At 44.9% G+C, this 18,250-nt stretch overlaps 3 protein-coding genes across 3 annotated transcripts in view; 1 reads left to right on the top strand and 2 right to left on the bottom strand.

The window, feature by feature from the left end:
* The window catches only part of TAF9B (TATA-box binding protein associated factor 9b), an 8,950-nt gene extending 5,625 nt beyond the window's left edge, over positions 1-3,325 (bottom strand). The window contains exon 1 of the mRNA XM_035889404.1: positions 3,259-3,325. Coding sequence (XP_035745297.1) covers positions 3,259-3,325 — 67 coding nt within the window. The remainder of the gene's footprint in view (positions 1-3,258) is intronic.
* LOC104135982 (growth hormone secretagogue receptor type 1-like) lies at positions 3,324-5,403 on the top strand. The gene is made up of 3 exons (XM_009649686.1): positions 3,324-4,074; positions 4,928-5,194; positions 5,363-5,403. Exons 1-3 carry the CDS (start codon positions 3,324-3,326, stop codon positions 5,401-5,403), a joined length of 1,059 nt encoding a protein of 352 aa, XP_009647981.1.
* A 765-nt stretch (positions 5,404-6,168) lies between these two features.
* Positions 6,169-18,250, bottom strand: part of LOC104135970 (fibronectin type-III domain-containing protein 3a-like) — a 46,172-nt gene continuing 34,090 nt past the window's right edge. Inside the window, 16 exon segments of the mRNA XM_009649673.2 lie at positions 6,169-8,718; positions 9,614-9,735; positions 10,704-10,870; positions 11,584-11,796; positions 12,515-12,795; positions 13,157-13,306; positions 13,812-13,925; positions 14,754-14,929; positions 15,551-15,656; positions 15,759-15,877; positions 16,125-16,193; positions 16,767-16,905; positions 17,266-17,352; positions 17,596-17,744; positions 17,747-17,763; positions 17,852-17,973. Of these exon segments, the coding sequence (XP_009647968.1) occupies positions 8,401-8,718; positions 9,614-9,735; positions 10,704-10,870; positions 11,584-11,796; positions 12,515-12,795; positions 13,157-13,306; positions 13,812-13,925; positions 14,754-14,929; positions 15,551-15,656; positions 15,759-15,877; positions 16,125-16,193; positions 16,767-16,905; positions 17,266-17,352; positions 17,596-17,744; positions 17,747-17,763; positions 17,852-17,973 (2,349 nt within the window). The 3' untranslated portion in view covers positions 6,169-8,400.

Genomic DNA, 18,250 nt, shown 5'->3' with positions numbered 1-18,250 from the left:
GGTGGGGCAGGAGGTTACGGGGCTTCATGAACGGCTTCAGCGGCCGCTTTGTAAACGTCAGCATCCCCTGGATTACCGAAAACCGAGCGTAGCGGCAGCAGGCCTTTCCGAGCTTGTTTTCCTAGCAGCCGAAGGGTCTCTACATGCGTTCCATGCAAGTCTCATCAAAAGTTTCTCTCTCCCTGAGGCAAAACAGAACGAAAAAAAAAAAAATTGTTTTCTCATGATTTTGTCAAATGGAGGGGGATTAGCAGCGTGCCAGAAGAAGCTGCAGTAGCGTCATCATTAGCCGTGCCGGGCCAAATGAGGCAAAGTCTGAGGAAGCTGCGATATCCGCACTAAGCAGCTGATACAGCGGGGAGGAGAAGCCAAGCAAGAAGAAATAAACAGCTGCTGACTTGTGAGCCCTCTGATTCATGCCTGCAACGCCTTGCGCAACCTTCCAGCAGCAGCGAGACCCGCTCTGCCTCTCAGCTGTACCAGGGATGATGTTTAACTCCGGGAAGCCGTACGCTCAGCCTACCCAGCTGTAAATGCAACGCTCAAACCTGACTTTGTGCCCTGTGTATGCGTACTGAGATGGCAGCTGGCCCCCTGCCCCACGGGTTTGCCGGTGATGGGTGCTGGGCTCGGCCTCACGGGGGGGCAGAGCAGCCCCATGGCCGTGGCGGCGGCTGGAGGAGCTGGAAAACCCGCGCCCAGCATTTGAGTCAGAGTGTATTACACAAAAACATCCTGCGAGGAGGGAACGGAGGATGAATTCCAGACACTGACCTTAGACAACAAACAAAACCAGCTTTTTTTTTTTTCCTCTTGTTTTAGGGAAGAGGGGGAGGGAAGCTCTTCCACCGCAGACTGGACGCAGGCTGGGGATCAGGCTGGAACTTGGCATCGTCGGGCTGCCTGCCATCACTGCCATTTATTCCCGATGCAGTAAAAAAGAAAGATACGTGGTACTGTCGAAGGGCTCTGGGTTTACCCCCAGGAGCAGGCAAAGACCCTTCCACCCCCCCCAGATCTCCTGTCCGTGCTGTGACCACCTTCCCCACCCACCCTGCTGGGCAGAGGTGACTCCAGGCCGAGCAGCACAACCAAGAGCTGCGGTTACTCGCAGCGTTTCTGCCTGGAAACCAATGGCGAGCAGGAGACATGGAGAGCCAGCTTCTACAGGGGGGATACTTGTCCCCAAGGCCACAGATGCCTTCTGTGCGGAGCGGGACTGCCTGGCTGTGAAAGCTTCCTCCCCACCGCCAGTCCTCTGGGGCACGGTTGTGCTGTGAGCGCCTGCGTTCAGCTGGCTGTGGCTGCACCGCGCGTCGGCCTAATGAAAGAGCGGTCACCCTTCATCTCTGCCCAGACACTGGGGTTTCTTTCAGTGTTGGTAAAAAACAGGAAACTGGGTCATGGCATAGCCTGGCCGAGCGCTGACTCCTCCGCCTGCTACCGCCAAACCGAGGACGTTCACAAAGGCAGCTCTCTCCCAGCTGGGAGCGATCTGCTCCAGTAAACAGGGACGGCAACCGCACGCTGTCCAGCCCGTGCGAACATGTGCCGGCCAGGGCTTAGTGCTGCTCAGGGTGCGCCGTTTACATCACCAACGCGGCGTTAAGCATTGGGAATTTCTTCTTAGATGGGGTTTGTGGAGGTGTCTGAGGTGCAGCAAAGGAAAGCCTTGGTGCACAGGCGGCTTTTCTTTTTTTTTGAGGTATTCAGGTGCTTCAATCTCTTGAAAAAAAACCAAACCCACAGCCAGCACTTCTGCCTCTTGGAAAAGGCAGCAGAAATCTCCCAAATGCTAGAACCAGGGATCTGTTAACACAATGCAGCGACTGTGCTCAGCACTGACCTTTCGAGCCCAAATCCCACAGTATTTGGCTCTACAAAATGCTGGCTTTCAAATAGTCCTTCAGACAAGAAAAACTGCAAAGAGCAGAGCTCCGAGGAGAATGGAGAAGGTTTATTTTGTACCGGGTACCCTGCTCACTTCTGCCAGCGCCCCGGTTCCTGGGTTATGGAGGACTTTCCAAGGACTGTGGCCGGACACATCCTGCTGTGGAGGCGAGCAGTGTACACAGCCCCTCTGGAGCCGAGTGTCCCTGCTCTCTCTGCCTGCTGCAGTTAACCTCCGGCTTCCCGGAGCCTTCCCTTGCGTTTTCCCTCACGCTGGCCCCTTTCCCCCTCGCCTCCCCGGTGCTTTCCAGCTCATAATCTCTGATCTTTTTTGAAGTGGAAAGTAAATCAAGGCTAAGTGTCAGACTGTCTCATTTTGAAGACTGCTGCTCAAATAAAGGCTTTCCCATCCTATCGTAATAATGTCATTAAAGCACTGCCAGTAGAAATTTCTCACTCGGCAGCATATGCTGGGGAGGAGCTCAAGTGGGAAAGGCCCTAAGTAAACACGGAACGATGGAAAATTATGCAACTGTCCCAAATGGGCTAATTAAATTTGCAGTATCAAAGAACTGTTCTACCCTACCTGGTAACTGCAGGCAGTTCTGCAGGGTCAGGAGAAAAGCGGAGCGGGGGTGTGCGTTAAGTGCAGCATCATGAGCGGTGTGTAGGCAGAGGGAGGAAGATGGATGACCGCAGAATGGGCGGCAAAAAAGTCAAGTGGGCCCAGCTGATTTCCTCAGAAATTGTGCTGGGGAACGCTGGCACCCCGGGGACCTCCTGGCACCACAGCATCCTGGGGGTGAAGCATTCTGTGTCCACCCGCGAGCTTCCCTGCTCCTCGAGGGAGCCTCAAGGGAACTTCTCAGCCTGAAGATTTCCACTCATGGTGCTCACAAGTGCTGGAAGGATCTGGCGAACTGCTGAGCACATCCGAGAGGCTGCTCTCCTCCAGCTCCCGTTGCGGGGACTGCCTCTCCTTGCAGGTTCTCCGTGATCGATCCGGACTCCTGCCTGCCGCCAGACCCGGCTCTACGCACTTAGTGGGATTCACAGAACTCGAAAGGAATTGTAAAAAAACCTGCTCCTTTTCCAAACACTGCAAAGCTAAGGGTAAATATCATCATGGTAAATATTGTTTTATAATGGTCAATATTAGTTTTAAAAGGTTGTGTCTGGGGAACGCTGGATATGTGAATCCAATATTCCTTTGCTTCTTGTAAAACAGACTAATTGGCACTTGGGTATTTAGCTTTCTTGGCTAAATGGTTATGAATATCATTTTGGTTTTTTTACCTGATCACATAAGAATCATTGCGTAGACGACTGGCACTGGGACGCTCGCTTCGAAACTTGCCTCTCCCTTACTGCGACCCAGGTTTCCGTCGAAGGTTCTGACGAAGCCAGCCCTGCCCTTCGCTTTGAAACCAGACATGGGCTCCGCCTCAAATCACAGCTATTTCAGAAATGACACGGACTCCTCCGAAGAGCAGTCGTTTTCTTTGTTTGACGTCCATATTTTGGTGCCCGTGACAGTCGTTTCCATCATCCTGTTTTTCTTGGGAGTCTCTGGGAATTTGATAACGATAGTCATTTTCAGGCGCTCGCAGGAGATGAGTACGACAGTGAACATGTACCTGTCCAGCATGGCGCTGTGGGACATGCTGATTTTCCTTGGCCTGCCTTCCGACCTCTACCGCCTTTGGAAGTACAAGCCCTACATATTTGGGGATTTTCTCTGCAAGTTCTTCATTTACCTGAGCGAAACGTGCACGTACTGCACCATCCTGCACATCACCACGGTGAGCGTGGAGAGGTACTTTGCCATCTGCTTTCCCCTGAAAGCCATAGCGACCATCACCAAGTGCCGGGTAAAACGGGTCATCCTGGCGCTGTGGGGCTGCTCCCTCCTGACCGCCGGCCCCATCCTCTTCCTCTTCGGGGTGGAACACCCCAACAGCAGCCAGGAGAGCCGGGAGTGCAGGTCCATCGAGCGTGTGGCCCGCACGGGGCTGCTCGAGACGATGACTTGGGTCTCCACTATTTATTTCTTCCTGCCAATGCTCTGCTTGACTCTGCTGTACGGACTCATCTGCAGAAAGCTCCGGCAGAGCGGGCAGCGGCTGCCGGGCGGCCAGGCTGCGGGCAGGAGAAGGTCCCACACGCAGACTGCCAAAACGCTGGGTAAGAGTATTTTAGAAACCCAATCTGAAGAGCTGCCTGCTTTAATCACTCCCATGGGGCCTTACAGTGACACGGGGGATGATGGAGAGGAGGGACAAAAGCCACAGGGTTACACAGATTTAAAATCAATGGATTTATGCATAATTTGTGTTCCTGGCTCATTTCTAGAAAGAAGGGGAGTCCCCGACTGCATGGTATGCAGGTTAGGGATCTGACTGCACAGCAGGGAAGCAGATCAGCGTGGCTTTCCGTTGTTTTGAGATCACACTCCTCATGTCTCCCCCCTCCCCGCCCCCATCTCTGACTTTGTGGGATTAAATTAAAGAAGTTGGAAAACTCTGTGACCTAAAACCAGACCAGGCACTTCCCCTGCTGTGGCGAGTTAAGGTTTTAAAGCCATTTCCCCTGCAAAATTTCTCAAGCTTAGTGACTACAGCTTTGTTCAGGATGGGAACAGCCCACCTGTCTGCGCTTACTTGAACCTGATCTTTATCCTGTGCCAGCTGGTACCTGTCCCTTGGCGCAGACACCGGATTTTTCATGCCAGGAATGGGCAGTAGCCCTTAATTTAGGTACAGGCTGCTTTGCCCCAGGCTGATTTGATTCCTTTGTCTCCACTGGGCAACGTGGGTGTAGAACGCCCTATTTCAATGGCAAACAATTCTGTGTGCAACCTTAAGTCCCTGTTGCTTGAGATTCGCAGGAATCGTGGCCCAAAAGCAGCTGGGCAAGGCAGGAGGTTTTGTCTTTGCTGGGTTTAACTTCACAAGCTCACGTCTCTGTCCTTAAATAGTATAAAGAGGCAGAATAAACTCTGCTCGAGACGACTGAAGTGCGCTCTCTTCCTCTTTAGCCGTCGTAGTCTTGGCCTTTGTGCCGTGTTGGCTCCCGTTCCACGTTGGCCGAATCCTCTTTGCCCAGAGCGAAGTCATCCTGTATGACCTCACGCAGTACTTCAACCTCGTCGCCATGCTTCTCTTCTACCTCGGGGCTTCTGTAAACCCCATACTTTACAACATCATGTCACACAAATACAGGAAAGTGATGAGCAAAATCCTGCACCGCAAGCAAACTCGGCGTCGCAGGAGCCTGACCAGGAGCGAAAAGGTTTCTTCTGAAGGTAGAAAGCTCAGTTCTTTCACGTCAGCCGTTCAGCAGTGACTTAATTCTCACAACCCAAGCATTTTGCCAGCAGTATCATGGGTTAAAACCCAGGTAGATGGTGCACTTGGAGACTGGAAGTAGTATTGAGGCTGTCCTTTTGGCTACTCTGCGTTTCCTGTGACAGGTTTGGAGCGTTTCAGGAAGGCTGGAGTTGATTCGTGTTAGCCCTGTGCAGAGGGGCAGGCACGGGGAGGCTGGGCTCTTCTTTCAGGGAATTTACCAGCCACGCCGTCAGGCTGGACTGTCCACAAAGCTCCGCTGAAGGCATTTGTCTCTGTTTTTGAGGACCAGGCATCCTGTTTATCACAGACCTGTGAAACATAATTCAAGTTACTTTCTTCCCACAGAAGCCGAGAGAAAGTGGAGGTGAAAGCCAGGCCAACTGCTTGCTTTCAGCAAATAAGCGCAAGAAATACAATCTGAAAGGAAAGGGGTGAGAAATTGCTCACGTGGCGAGGCTACAAGGTGATCCCTGGGGAGGGACGCAGGAGCGGGAGGCATTTGTCCATCTCCCTGGTTGGTGAAACAGGCAAACGCCACGTCCAGGCCGCCAGTTTGCTGGCTGTCCCAGCACCCTCCTGACCTCAGGGACATGGGTTCAAAAAAAAAAAAAAAAATCGCACCGCTTGGTCCCCAGGCCGACGCAGCTCTTGGAAGAGGACAGTGTCACGCTAGAGTTCCCACAAATCACTTTTCTTGCAGAAAGATTTTTTTAAGACAGCTCTTAATGACACTTAGTAACAAGGCTTGAATGTGTTTCTTCACCTGAAACGACACTGCACAAATGACCGCTCCTGAATCAGATCAAAATCCAGAAAAAACACACACAACCCTCTGGTCAAATTTGAATACATTTGTATTATTTATTGGCTGTATTAAATATATTATCTATTTGATAGTTACAATTTAGTAATACAATGCATGGCAGCTTTAACATACGTTTGAGATACCTCAAAATTACAATACAAGAAAACTGAAGATACCCAATACATTAATGCCACTAGGGTACATCGTTCTGGAATGGACAACGGCTGACGTAAAATCTGTATTGCAGGAGGCTTGCACGGCTACGGTCTGGAAAAGCGAGTATTTTGTGGCAATGGCAAAAGAACTTGCTTTCACTTTTTAGGAGTCGTGACTTGTTAGTATTTGCTCTGCGATCCTAATTTATCTTTTAAAATTATCATCAGTGTTATTGCCAAATCAACCTCTACAAACATCGTTCTAAGAGTTAAAAGAAATAACCCTTTGGCAATAGAGATTTGCTGAAGGCCGTCTTATCTGCTAAAAGTAGACTATGAAGAGAAATAAAGACAGATTGTAAACTCTTCTGCAAACTAAAGACTAATATCTGTATAAAACTCTTTCCAACGCTGGAGGGAGAGATTTCTATGATATAATAAATGATTAACTTAAAGTTCTGCTACAAGTAGAACAATACATTCAAACATACATTTTCCAGGACTTTTAATCAAAATAAATAGAGTACAAAATGAAGAGTACATTTTGAAAAGATTAATTTCAGATTGCACCATAAATCTACTTTTAAGAGTATTAAGCGATACTATGTCATAATTTAGGTTTTCCACATCTGAAATACAACACAATGCCTCAAACTCTAACGCAACATTATTCATCAACTGCCATAGGAGAAAGACCCTTAAAGTGATTAATTACTGGAAATACTTAGCCTGTAGCACTATCACATCCAACATGCCACGTACAAGTGCATCGCTCCGATGTATATAAAGTGTAGCCGTAGTCTTTGCAAAATACGCTAAAATCTACCTTTCTATGGCATATTCCAAAAGCTGTCGGGAAGACCCACTCTGCAACACGTTCGAATTTGCGAGTTCCAGCTTTCAAAGTATTTGCTATAAAGACGACAGCCATCAGACTCCTCTTTAGGCATTCGCAAGCAGACTGAACCCGAGCAGTCGTATGTAGTGCACAGCGTCCACAAAACAAACAACCCCCCCGACAAACAGGACGAGTTTCAGAAAAGTTCATTGCAGGCTGAACATTCCCATCTAGAAAAAACAATGGAATGTGAAGCTGCTACCGCTGGGGTAGCAAGTCATTTAAAACATTGTATAAACGTTATCTAAAAAGAGTTCTTTCATGTACAATTTGATTATTCGGATTAAGTTAGAAGGGCATCCAAAAGCAGTTTGAACTTTTTATTTTTAGGTTAATAATAGTACAAAAACATTTGCTCAGTTTGAGCCAAATAGTGTAACATTTATCATAAATGCACTCTTTCTCCTTAAAGACAATACCTGTGCTTTTCTGAAAACACTGCAAAGATTTGATCAGAAGCACAGGAAATTACTTTTCTCTCAGGCACTGAGAGTGAAATGTGGATTGGGCCAACAGCTGCTCACCACCAGCAGAACGCATTTCATTCAGAAATGTACAATACGAAAGGGGCCTCTTCTGCAACGTGACGTACGAACGCCTTCGCCGTACGGACATTGCGTCCCGCTAACGTTTTGTCTAGCATTTTGATTCAAATTCTAAAAATGCTGGCACCCTCTGCTTTTTAACACTTGAAATGATTATTACTGAATCCGAAATATTAAAATAACTGTAAAGTAGCAATATCACTAAGTCAAAGTCAATATTCTGCTTTCCTCCTACAGTCTAGTAAATGTGGTATGCTCTAGTAATGTTCTGCAATACAGTTCTGCTCTAAGCTTAAGCATTTGTGCCGCTGTATGTCGTGTATACCAAACTACAATACCTGATTAAACACTGCGGATCGACTACCACTGCTCTAGTTGCACTTGGAAAGGACTCGTTCTAGCAAGGCCTTCTCTCTCTGCCCAGCCAAGGGGCCCCGCTTTGAATTCGGAGAGAGGAAGAGTGTGCACACACACACACACCAGTGTGCACCGTAAGGCAGTTTGTTTTTTTTTTTTTTTATTTGTGCTGTTTTATGAACAGCTAACCCTGATTACAGAGGACCCAGGATTACCCTTTCTACAAGAAATCTGTGTTCAGTATTTGGAAAGGATCTGCCAACCCAGCCTCACTGTTAGCCAGCAGCAAGAGCGGAAACGCATGTAACTATACATTTCCAGCTAGGATTTTAATTAGAACTAACCATAAATACCCGAAAGAGCTTCTGTACAAAAAGCTGAGTACTGAATAGGCTCTTGTCTACTTGATTACAAAGTACTGGATAACAACAGCAAATAAAATAGCAACCACTGCAAAGCCGCAGAGAAGAACGATAGCGATGAAGCGCTCTTCACGCAACGTCTTCTTAGTCTCCGCCAACTCCGTCGTCAAATCAGCACACGGTGGAACCAGCTCTTGTTTCTGAGATGAGAACACTGTACTGGGACTGTAGGGTCCATACAGTTCTTGCGATCCAGCAGAGTCTTGGGACTGACGGCCAGCGCAGACTCTGATCCGATATTCACAGTTTGTCTGCAAGCTCGTGAGACGGAAGGAAGTCTCTGGTCCCTTGTATACCTAGTCAGCAGCAGGGGAGAGAGAGAAAGAGAGAGCTTTACCTGGGATTCGATTTGTCTTACCAACAGCATGTAGTCAGCAGCAGGGGAGAGAGAGAAAGAGAGAGAGAGAACTGCTTTACCCAGGATTCGATTTCTCTTACCAACAGCACACGATGCTTTCTGAGCACAGGCAGTGCTGGATGCTGCCTGAAGTCGTTCTCTTCAAGCCAACTTAAATTCTTCAGAAAGAAAAGCTGAGATTTTATTACGATTCATTTTCTTGTGAATAATCCAAGGCTTCCTGCTATGCCCCCACACTGACAGACCTGGAATTTTGAAGCTCAGGAAAAAAAAACCAAACCACCAAACCAGGAATCTGGCTCTGTAGAGCTCCCCCGGTGAAGCGGGGCAGGTGCTGCCTATGACCAGTGAAGGTAGCGACGCCACAGACCATGGGATGTAAGAACCACAAGAGCCAAGGGAAAGGCGGGCAGAACAGGATCAAACAGCGTTAAGCCACTTCTAGGTAACCAGTTCTCCCAGTGACTCTCCAGCCTGCCTTCGCAGCCGTTTGCTTTTACAGCACAAGCAAAGGGTCAAGAGGGAACGGAAACTTTATGCTCTTTAATCTGGGGCAACCCTGGATGCCGTGAAGAGGCAGCAGGGCAGGACCCTATGCTGGAAGCCATCCTCACCCATCACAAACTTAAAGCCTCACCGAGAGGAACTGACCGAGACCGGGAATGAAGCCCCCTGGGAGCCGGGATGGTGACTCGAACCCCTTGCCGATGTGAAAGCATCCCCACCCCTAGCATCGCCAAACAGAATTTGAGCCTTCGAATACAGACATCTTTTTTCGCAATATTTGTTCAAAGTAAAAAAACCCTCAGGCTCATGATGGTAAATAAAGGTACCTGATCGAACTCTCTCCCGGCAGCAAGCTGAAGGATGTAAACAATGGAATCTCCTTTCATCGGCTGTAAAGGTTCCCATGTGATTTCGTAAGTGTTCTCTTCCAGCTGATTTGCTTTGGGTGCTAGAAAAAAAACAGTGATTTGTTGGCATTTTAGGAAAAAAAGAGAACAATGGCCTCTACAAATTGTTTTTTCAATTGGAAGAAAAGGGCCAAAATCACCCGTTACTGCAGAGACTCATTTGCACAGTTAATGTAGCAAACGGGCACTAGTTTCAGCGACAAGGAAGTTTTCTCCCTCTGGCTTAAAGCGGGCTTTGCTTTTGTACGTTTCCCATGGAAAATGTTTCAGTTCTAATGCAAGTGAGTGGGCAGTGTAACCCTAAAAGCTTAAGGTTTTCCCAATCTATTTGTTAACGACGTAGAGGTAACAGTCATTCAAATGATTTTAAGCAATTAGGATTTGTTTGTTTCTTTCTTTTTTTGCTATGTTTCATGACATAAGCTTAAGAAGGGATCATTGTAATATTTGTAGGTTACACTTGTCTGTCTTTTCAAGCTGACAAGATGAGCTTCTGACGCTTGATGCTTCTATGGGTGAGCAAGCACTTTCAAATCACTACAGAAAACGGCATTTATGGCCGCCTATCTCCAGAGCTGAAATTACACGTTATAAACACGGCTGACCCAACTGATTTTCCTGCACGTAATCAGCACTCTGATCTTCCGAATGATTTTTCCTCTAATGGCAATCTTCAATGTTCTTATCAGGAAGTGAAGATCAGAGGAATTATTTGTGTTCTCATTTGCCTGCGTGCTGTCGTAACTCGTATCAAATGATAGATCACCCTGAAAACTGGCTTTCCAGTTGAAAATGGGTAAAGGAAATCCTTGCTGTCTGGGGTAGAAGAGCTACGGTGCCGGAGATGCTGGTCTTACACCAGTAGAGCCCTTCCTATACCAAGATAACGCCTATCACAGCGAGTTGCTGTTCTCTGTCCCACAAAGGCTACGCTGGGAAGAGTCGGGTTTTAGCGTTTCACCCAGCACGTAAAGGGCTTGCAGGAGTTTCTAGCGCAGTGTAAGCTCACCTTTAAGAGACGCGGGTGGAGACTTGGTTGTAGTGAAAGCGTAAACTTCAGAAAACTCTCCCTCTCCAGCATCATTATATGCCTGGATTTTAAAATAGTATGTAGTGGATTCACTGAGCCGCTGTACCTTGTATGTATGACAAGGACCATTATAAACAGTAACAAACCTGGAAGAAAAACCAGAATATCTATAAATTAGTATTATTCAGGAATCACAAATTTGTACGTCAGGATCATCAGTGGAACAGTTTCACATCTAACTGAAGCACAGAAAAGCGACAACGCGTTCCGGGTGCCCCAGCTTTCTGCAGGCAGGCAGAGCGAGCGCTGGGCAGCTCGAGCTCTGCTGTCGTCATCAACGGATCACGACGTGCATCACATCAGCAACAGGCACCGCTCACACTGGTGGAAGCCCTAATTGACACTGACAAAGCATGCACTCAACCTGTCCCAGCACTAAGCTGCAGCCACACACGGGTTACCACAGAAACTACAGGCACAAACTCTCGATTTGACTCCCTTGTATACGCTACCTATGTTGCGATCTCAAGTTAAAGAACAGCTGTCAACCCCGTGTTTTCTTATATGCAAACGGGACTTCATTTTAGAATTTCCAAAAAATTAAAAAAAACCTGGCAACCTAGGAAGATGGTAGGAGATTACTATTTAAATGGCGAATAGTATTTACCGTTTACAAGTATATACTTAGCGCAACAGCTATCAACAGTGTTTCTGGTTGAAAAATGCGATGCAAAAATGCAAACCAAGGGATGCCCAAATGCCTTACCTGTGCAAACAGAAGTAAGAATACTTAAAATGTATTAAAAACTCAATACGAAGTTGTAAAGCAACAGTATCCTTAACGTACTGCTTATCTTACCTGCCAAACCTGTCCTCCATCTGCAAGTTGAATTGTGTAGGGTTGGAAATTAAAGCTCTGCTAGGACCTTCACCCCATTTAAGTTTAAGGCTCTGGTAGCTGAAGACCACACATTCAAGATGAGGAGGGCCAGGAGGTAGTGGTTTCGTTTTGGCTTTAATGGAATGACTGAAAGGACCAACTCCAAAGCTGTTTATGGCCTGTATTCTAACTCTAGAAAACGTGAGAAGAGCGGCTACGTGGTTAATTTACTGAGGTCCTGCAAAAATGCTAGGTATTAAAGCAAGAGTTAAAATTTGTAAAGAATGTAACTCCAAACAATAAAGCAATTAAAACACAGTTAGAAATTAGCTCTAAAAATAATCTACTTCAAAACAAGCCAACATAATTACATTGTTTTGAACATAATGAAGCTTCAGTGTTTCTCAGTATTGTTCAGGTTTATTCTGTTCAGTGAGCAAGCGCCCAGGTCTTCCACGTTAACCTGAACTGCTCGCCTCCTCACCGGCACGGATGATCCAGAACCTGAACTAAGCTTTAACCACGCCTAGGCATGCAACAGATGCACACGTTCTGCTCTCATCTGTATGTTCATCCTCTTTTGGCGAGATACTCACCATCCCATTGTAGGCATTACTTCAGAATAAAAAATTCTAAGCCCAGAAAAATTAGAATAAAGCCTTGGCTGTGAGACAGAATGTTAATCTTAACACCGCAATCTTAACTCTTGCCACTAAAACATCATGGTTTGATTCTGGATATGGCCATTTGATTTTTTTTTTTTTTTTTTTCCCCGGAGCTGCAGAGTAAATTAGGCAAATAGTCTGAGAGCCGAAAGAAAAACTGCTCTAAAAATTGAAAACACTGCCCTCAAACCCATTGACTGAAAATCGTACAAATGCAGTTTCAGAACAAAGTGATTAATTATTACCTGTACAGAGTGTCAGGCAGCAGATTCTCAAGAACATGGCTTGTATTTCTTCCAACACTTACAAGCTGCTTTTCCCCATATTCTATGTTATATCCAGTGATCTCTGACCCATGACAACACGGTTCTTCCCATTGAATCGCAAGGCACGTTGATAAAGGAAGAGAAATTTCCATTTGATCTTCTTCAAGTAAATGCAGTACTGACACTGCTGCAGGCACTGACGCAGGGGTTGTCACCACACCGGTCTCGCCGAACAACCCAACTCCAGCGACATTCACAGCCTGGAAGAGAGACCCCGTGTTGTTTGCCGAGTCTGTATTTCTCTAAGCAGACAGTCACAGCTCTGGAGCTTCCTTCTGCACATTATTAAAAGCCATTTGGAAGAGAATGGAAAATCTCCCAAATAAAATGCGAATAGGGCAAAAAGTCTGGTACTGAAAGCAACGCTAGATCTCAATTTCTTTTCTGGAAAGATGCAGTTAGGAGGGACTGGGGGAGAAGGGAAAGCATTTTTACCAATTACCTTCTCTGCTGCATTAGCAGGTGACAGTACGCAGTTTTATTTATCTCAAGCTGAAGTTTTTCTTCAAACTGTACGCACTTCTTTGTTGGCTTAGTAACACAACAAAAGGCTTTTCATACCTGGACTCTGCAATAGTACGTGGTTGCAGGTGTGAGACCTTTTACTTCATAGCTCTGGCAGGGGCCAGTGTAGATGACATGCATTGATCCTTCCACCTGCCCCCAGTCCAGTCTGTATTCACTGATTTCTGCACCATTGCACGCAGGACTCTGTGGGTTTAAGTGATAAATTTCCCTTCAGCTATCGCACGTACGCGCGTTCACCACCCAGGTGCGACCTCTCGTTACACTCAAGGGAAACTTTGGAACAAGAAGCGCTGGGGTTGAAACCTGAGGTCTTTTCCACCATAGCCAAGGGTGTGATTTTAAGTTCAGCTTGTTAAAAGCTTTCCATCCAGCCACACACCTGTAACACCACCACAGTTCAGACCAGAATTTTGAAAGACTCACCATCTCTTATGACTTGAATGAATTACATATACTGCATACTAGTTACCATACCACAAGGAGGATTAAACATCACGTGATTTATTCAGTTAAGATGGAAATTCATAGCTGGCAGAATTTACAAAACCAGTGTAAACCTCTATAAAAAGACACATGCTCAAAATATTCCACCTCAACACTGGTTGTTCCTTCCATTTCTGCCTATCACACATGTGTCACTGGAATTCTAAAAGCCAAATATTAATTACAGAAAACCATTAAAACCTACCTCCCATGAAACTACAACGCAGGTTGCACTTTTACAAGTTATCAGGGGCTTGCAACATTGCTCGGGGGGTCCTGGAGCAGTAGAGATCTCTGCTTTGTCAGAGTGAGGACCAAACTGCAAGGAAATACGATTGCATGAATACAGCAACAGCAGTAGAGCAAAAACCGAGGTGCAAGCCTATCAGCTGAAGAAAACAAATTATTTTTAACTTGACAGAGAAATAAGTAGGAGAGCTCGGTGCTTAGTTTCACAGCACCGTTTAAAATTCCTTTCAGGTAGTTTACCCTGCAAACTGGCCCTGTGCCTACAGGATATCTGTAATCCTCCCGCTAACTCCCACTGCTATGGTTTTGTAACTCCTCCTTCCCCTGTAGTCGGGGCCTGGCTTCCCGAAGCAGCTGGGTACTGTTTCAGACAAACTTTTTTTATGCAACCAACATTTATCCCGACCTTTTTCAAACCTGGTGTTATTTGAACACACCCCTCTCTACACAATACTATTCCCACACCACCGATCTGCAGAGTCTAGACTAATTGTGAAACATAAGGCAGTTTCTTAAGGCACAAACATGAAGTGGTTATTCACAGCCAGAAATGCAGGGTTTACACTGGACTAAAAGTAGTAAGAGAACGTCTAGCGCTAACTTTGGGCTCGTCACCTTGGGTACTGACAGTAATCCAGTCAACAACAGAAACACCACACTGCAAACATCCCCTTAATCAGGGACATTCGGCCCTTCCTTCAGCCCTAATTTACTGAATCTTCTTTAAATCATATTTTTTTAAGAAATTTTGCTCCTTCAACAGAACACAGAAGCTATAAAATATCTCCAGGCTCGTAAGAAAATCGTATCATTCCTGTCTCTTGTGTAAAAAAAAAAAAAGAAAAAAAACCACCACAAAACCCCCCCAAAATATTGATCTCATTAGCACAGTGGTTACCCCAACTTTATTTGCTGCTCGTATCCAGAAGCAATATGTTCTCCCTGGCAGTAGATTGTTTACTACGTATTCAGATGCTGGACCCTGATACACTTGTCTGCGTTCCTCTTGGTCAGAATTCGCCATCTCTATAACATATTCTGTAATGTCGGAACCTCCATCTACAGACGGTGGGCCTATGAAATAGAAAGAGAAATTTTTTTTTCCTATTCATTTCACAAAGCACTTTTCCTTTTAAGGAGTTTCTAAGCAGCCTCCTCAAGCTAAAAGTTGAATCAGATGAATTCTAGAAGTTAAGAATGCAGGCTTTTATCATATATCTGGGCAGAAACACTTTATGAAGCTCGCTTTTTTCCCCTGGATACCCATTAGTTTAAGATGGCCTTCATCAGGTTTTTTTTTCCAGATATTTTCCACATATTTCCTCCAAAAAGCAGCGTATCTTCATTACTTCTGATTACCTCCTTTACTGAGATAAAAATGGGAAGAGGAGGATTGATTTTTAAATTGCCAAACACGGGTCAGTAATGAGGCAGTCGGCAAGCTTTCTCACTGGAAGACATTTATGCCTGCTTAAGCCTCACCGTATCGTTGCACACACATGCATCACCAAATCGGAGGCAGTTAGCAACCTTTGGTCGTCTTAAAAAAAAACCCAAACCAACCAAAACCTAAGGAGGCAGACCACATCTATGTATTTTTTATCTTCTCCCCCCTGAAGACTTCTACAGAGTTTTCATTTTTGTTCTGACATTTAAAATTAGAAAAATACTTTGCTCAGAAACACCGGAGCTTACCCCACTGCAAAGTGATTTCCTTGGGCTTAGCTTTGCCTGCCAGGCACGGAGCAGGACACGGTCCAGGAGGAACAGCTGACGTCGTAACAGTCGTAACATCGGAAGCCTAGCAGGAATACACGTTATTTTAGAGCGGAAACACAAACCAACCTTTCACTAAAACACAGAAATGGTTTTCAGAGGTAAATTTTGTCCTCCTTTTTCTCACCTGGCTCTCACCACCTTTACTGACGCAATAAACTCTCATTCTGTATGAAGTGCCAGGCTTGAGATGATCACACACGTGTTCTCTCTGGGAACCACTGTATATGGTGTCCCATTTACTTCCTGAGGAAAGATAGAAAATACTTTACACTATAAAACTTTTTTGCAAAAATCAACCTTAAAAATTCTCTCACGCAATTATTAATTAGGAGCTAATCGAGCCACAGAATCCAATTTGAATGATCAGTTATGCAAAGAACATGTACAACACAATATAGACGTATGAAAACAGGACAGTAATTGCTGGAGCGACGAGTAGGACACTGAAATAGCCCACAAGCTGCATTAGTACTTAAGGATGATTGCTTACCAGCTGATGTTTCTGAGATTTCCAAGAAGTATTTCGTAATGTCTGATCCTCCGTTATCTTTGGGTGGTTCTGCAAGAAATCAACATCTTAAAATCAATTACAGAAGATTTCAAAACAACGCATTATTCCGTTATCAGCTTTTTCAGAGAACATCTTCCTTCACTCATTGGAGAATACGTTCAAGTAGAAAACTCAATTCAAACAGAAACAGAAAGCAGAGTACTTATATATTCACAATAAGTTTTCTTGAAAAATGGGGGGGTGGCTATATTATTAATTGTGATTATGCCAGGAAGAAGAGTCACTAGGAAAATAATTCCAATTTCAGGTATCCTATCTCATTTTTTTTAAGAGCACATGAAAATTATTTAAGCACCGCAGTAAATCTAGAGGCTCTTAAAACAGCCAACAGCAGTGACTGCTGCTCTAAAATGAATAAAGACAACCACTACTTTTGTGCTGCAGCCCCAAAGCAAACCACATCGCAATTTTCTGTTAACGCGAAGTATTTCTCCCGTAATAATGATACCTGTGGAGACAAATAATTAGCCTGGGCTTGCTTCTGTGCTTTAATCTGCATTACTGAGTGACTGCACATACATAAGCAGCGCTCAAACAGAGCGTCAGGAAAAGGTAACCTACCCCACGTAACTTTCACGCTGTGCGAATGGATCTTGCCCTTTACAGTCGGTTTACTTGGTGGTCCAGGTTTATCAGGATCGGTGCTGTGTTCTACCACCTCACTAGGACTACTTTTTCCTTCACTGTTGTAGGCAAAGAGCTGTTTAGGGAATGAATGGAATATATAATAAATGCTTGATTTAATGACACGTAATATCCTGCTGATTATTTATAAAGTTCTTCCATGAAAGGAGGAAAAAAAAAAAAAAAAAAAAAAAAAGACTCCACAACAGAAAAGACAACAATTTAAAAGAAAACACAATTAGCTAGTGCAAAAAGAAAAAAAAAAAAAAAATCATCTGATTTGTATTACTATTACACCCCAAACTACTATAACAACAGAAGTACTGCAGGTAATTTTCTGCTGTCTCCATAGGAAGTGGCGTAGCTGTACGATAACGCTAAAACTGCAAAAAAGCATACAGTCGTAATTAAATTAGAAACAAAAGACAGTACAAACCCTAAACTTATAGGATGTACTCCTCCTAAGGTTTCTTAAAGTGCATGAGAGTTCATCTCCATTGTACTGCGGTTGGAAGCCATAACCCTGTAAAGGAGGGAAAACAAATGCAGTCACTAATTTTCCATGATAAAACAGAAACCAGATCAGATGGATCAATTATTTTTTTTAAGCTCGAACTTCATCTTTGTTTCACGGATACGCGCAATACTTGCCAGCTGTTGCAGTATTTTGCAGCACTTCATGTGCAAGTAAAATACAGAGTTAATTTTTTGTTTAAGCACTACTGCATATCAGGCTTTTGGACATAAAACCAGACCCAGCACTTACAGAACCTTCCTCCTCCATGTCCAAGCTGTAAGTGAGAGAGTCGTCTGAAGACACCCCGTTAGGTGGGCTCCACTTCACTGACAGCCAGGTCACTCCTGCTTCAACGAGCACTGGGGGCGACGGGGCTGGTGGGACAATTGCTTTTTTTTTACTGTCTCGCTAAACCCACTGGAAAAATATTTAAAAAAATAAAATATTAACAGCAGCAGACATAATTGACGAGAAAATAAGTGATGTGATACATCGTGTTCATTACCTCATTCCAATATCATTCTTAGCAGCTAATCTGAGCGAGTATTTCGTAGAAGGAGAGAGTTTGGTAAGTTTATACTGCTTCAGATGCCCGTAGTAGCATTCTTTGAAGGGTCCATTCTTCCCCTTTAAATAAAAAGTGAGAACAACCTGAGTAACTTTTTGCATGGTGACTGTATGGTCAATTCTAAATTTTCCAAAATTTCATTTCACTAATTTAATTAAAAAAAAGGAGTAAGCCTGAAGAATGTAAAAAAGCTCATGTCATCACGGTCATACTGAGTATGCCGAGAGCAATCCTGAGCATTCTTCATAGTAAAACCACATTTTGGTTGAGGTATCTGTTGATTTTTTGGCACTGTAGGTTTGACAAAACGATGATAAATGACTGCAGTTGAAAACA

Source organism: Egretta garzetta, unplaced genomic scaffold (genome assembly GCF_000687185.1).
Source record: "Egretta garzetta isolate BGI_Z169 unplaced genomic scaffold, ASM68718v1 scaffold402, whole genome shotgun sequence".
NCBI lineage: Eukaryota > Metazoa > Chordata > Aves > Pelecaniformes > Ardeidae > Egretta > Egretta garzetta.
The sequence above is the reverse complement of the archived record's forward strand: the minus strand, read 5'-3'. Positions and strand labels throughout refer to the sequence as shown.

Coding starts and splice junctions, on each gene's coding strand:
- LOC104135982 (XM_009649686.1), top strand. CDS start 3,324: ATGGGCTCCGCCTCAAATCACAGCTATTTCAGAAATGACACGGACTCC. Junction 4,075..4,927: donor GCAGACTGCCAAAACGCTGG/GTAAGAGTATTT, acceptor CTTCCTCTTTAG/CCGTCGTAGTCTTGGCCTTT. Junction 5,195..5,362: donor CGAAAAGGTTTCTTCTGAAG/GTAGAAAGCTCA, acceptor TTCCTGTGACAG/GTTTGGAGCGTTTCAGGAAG.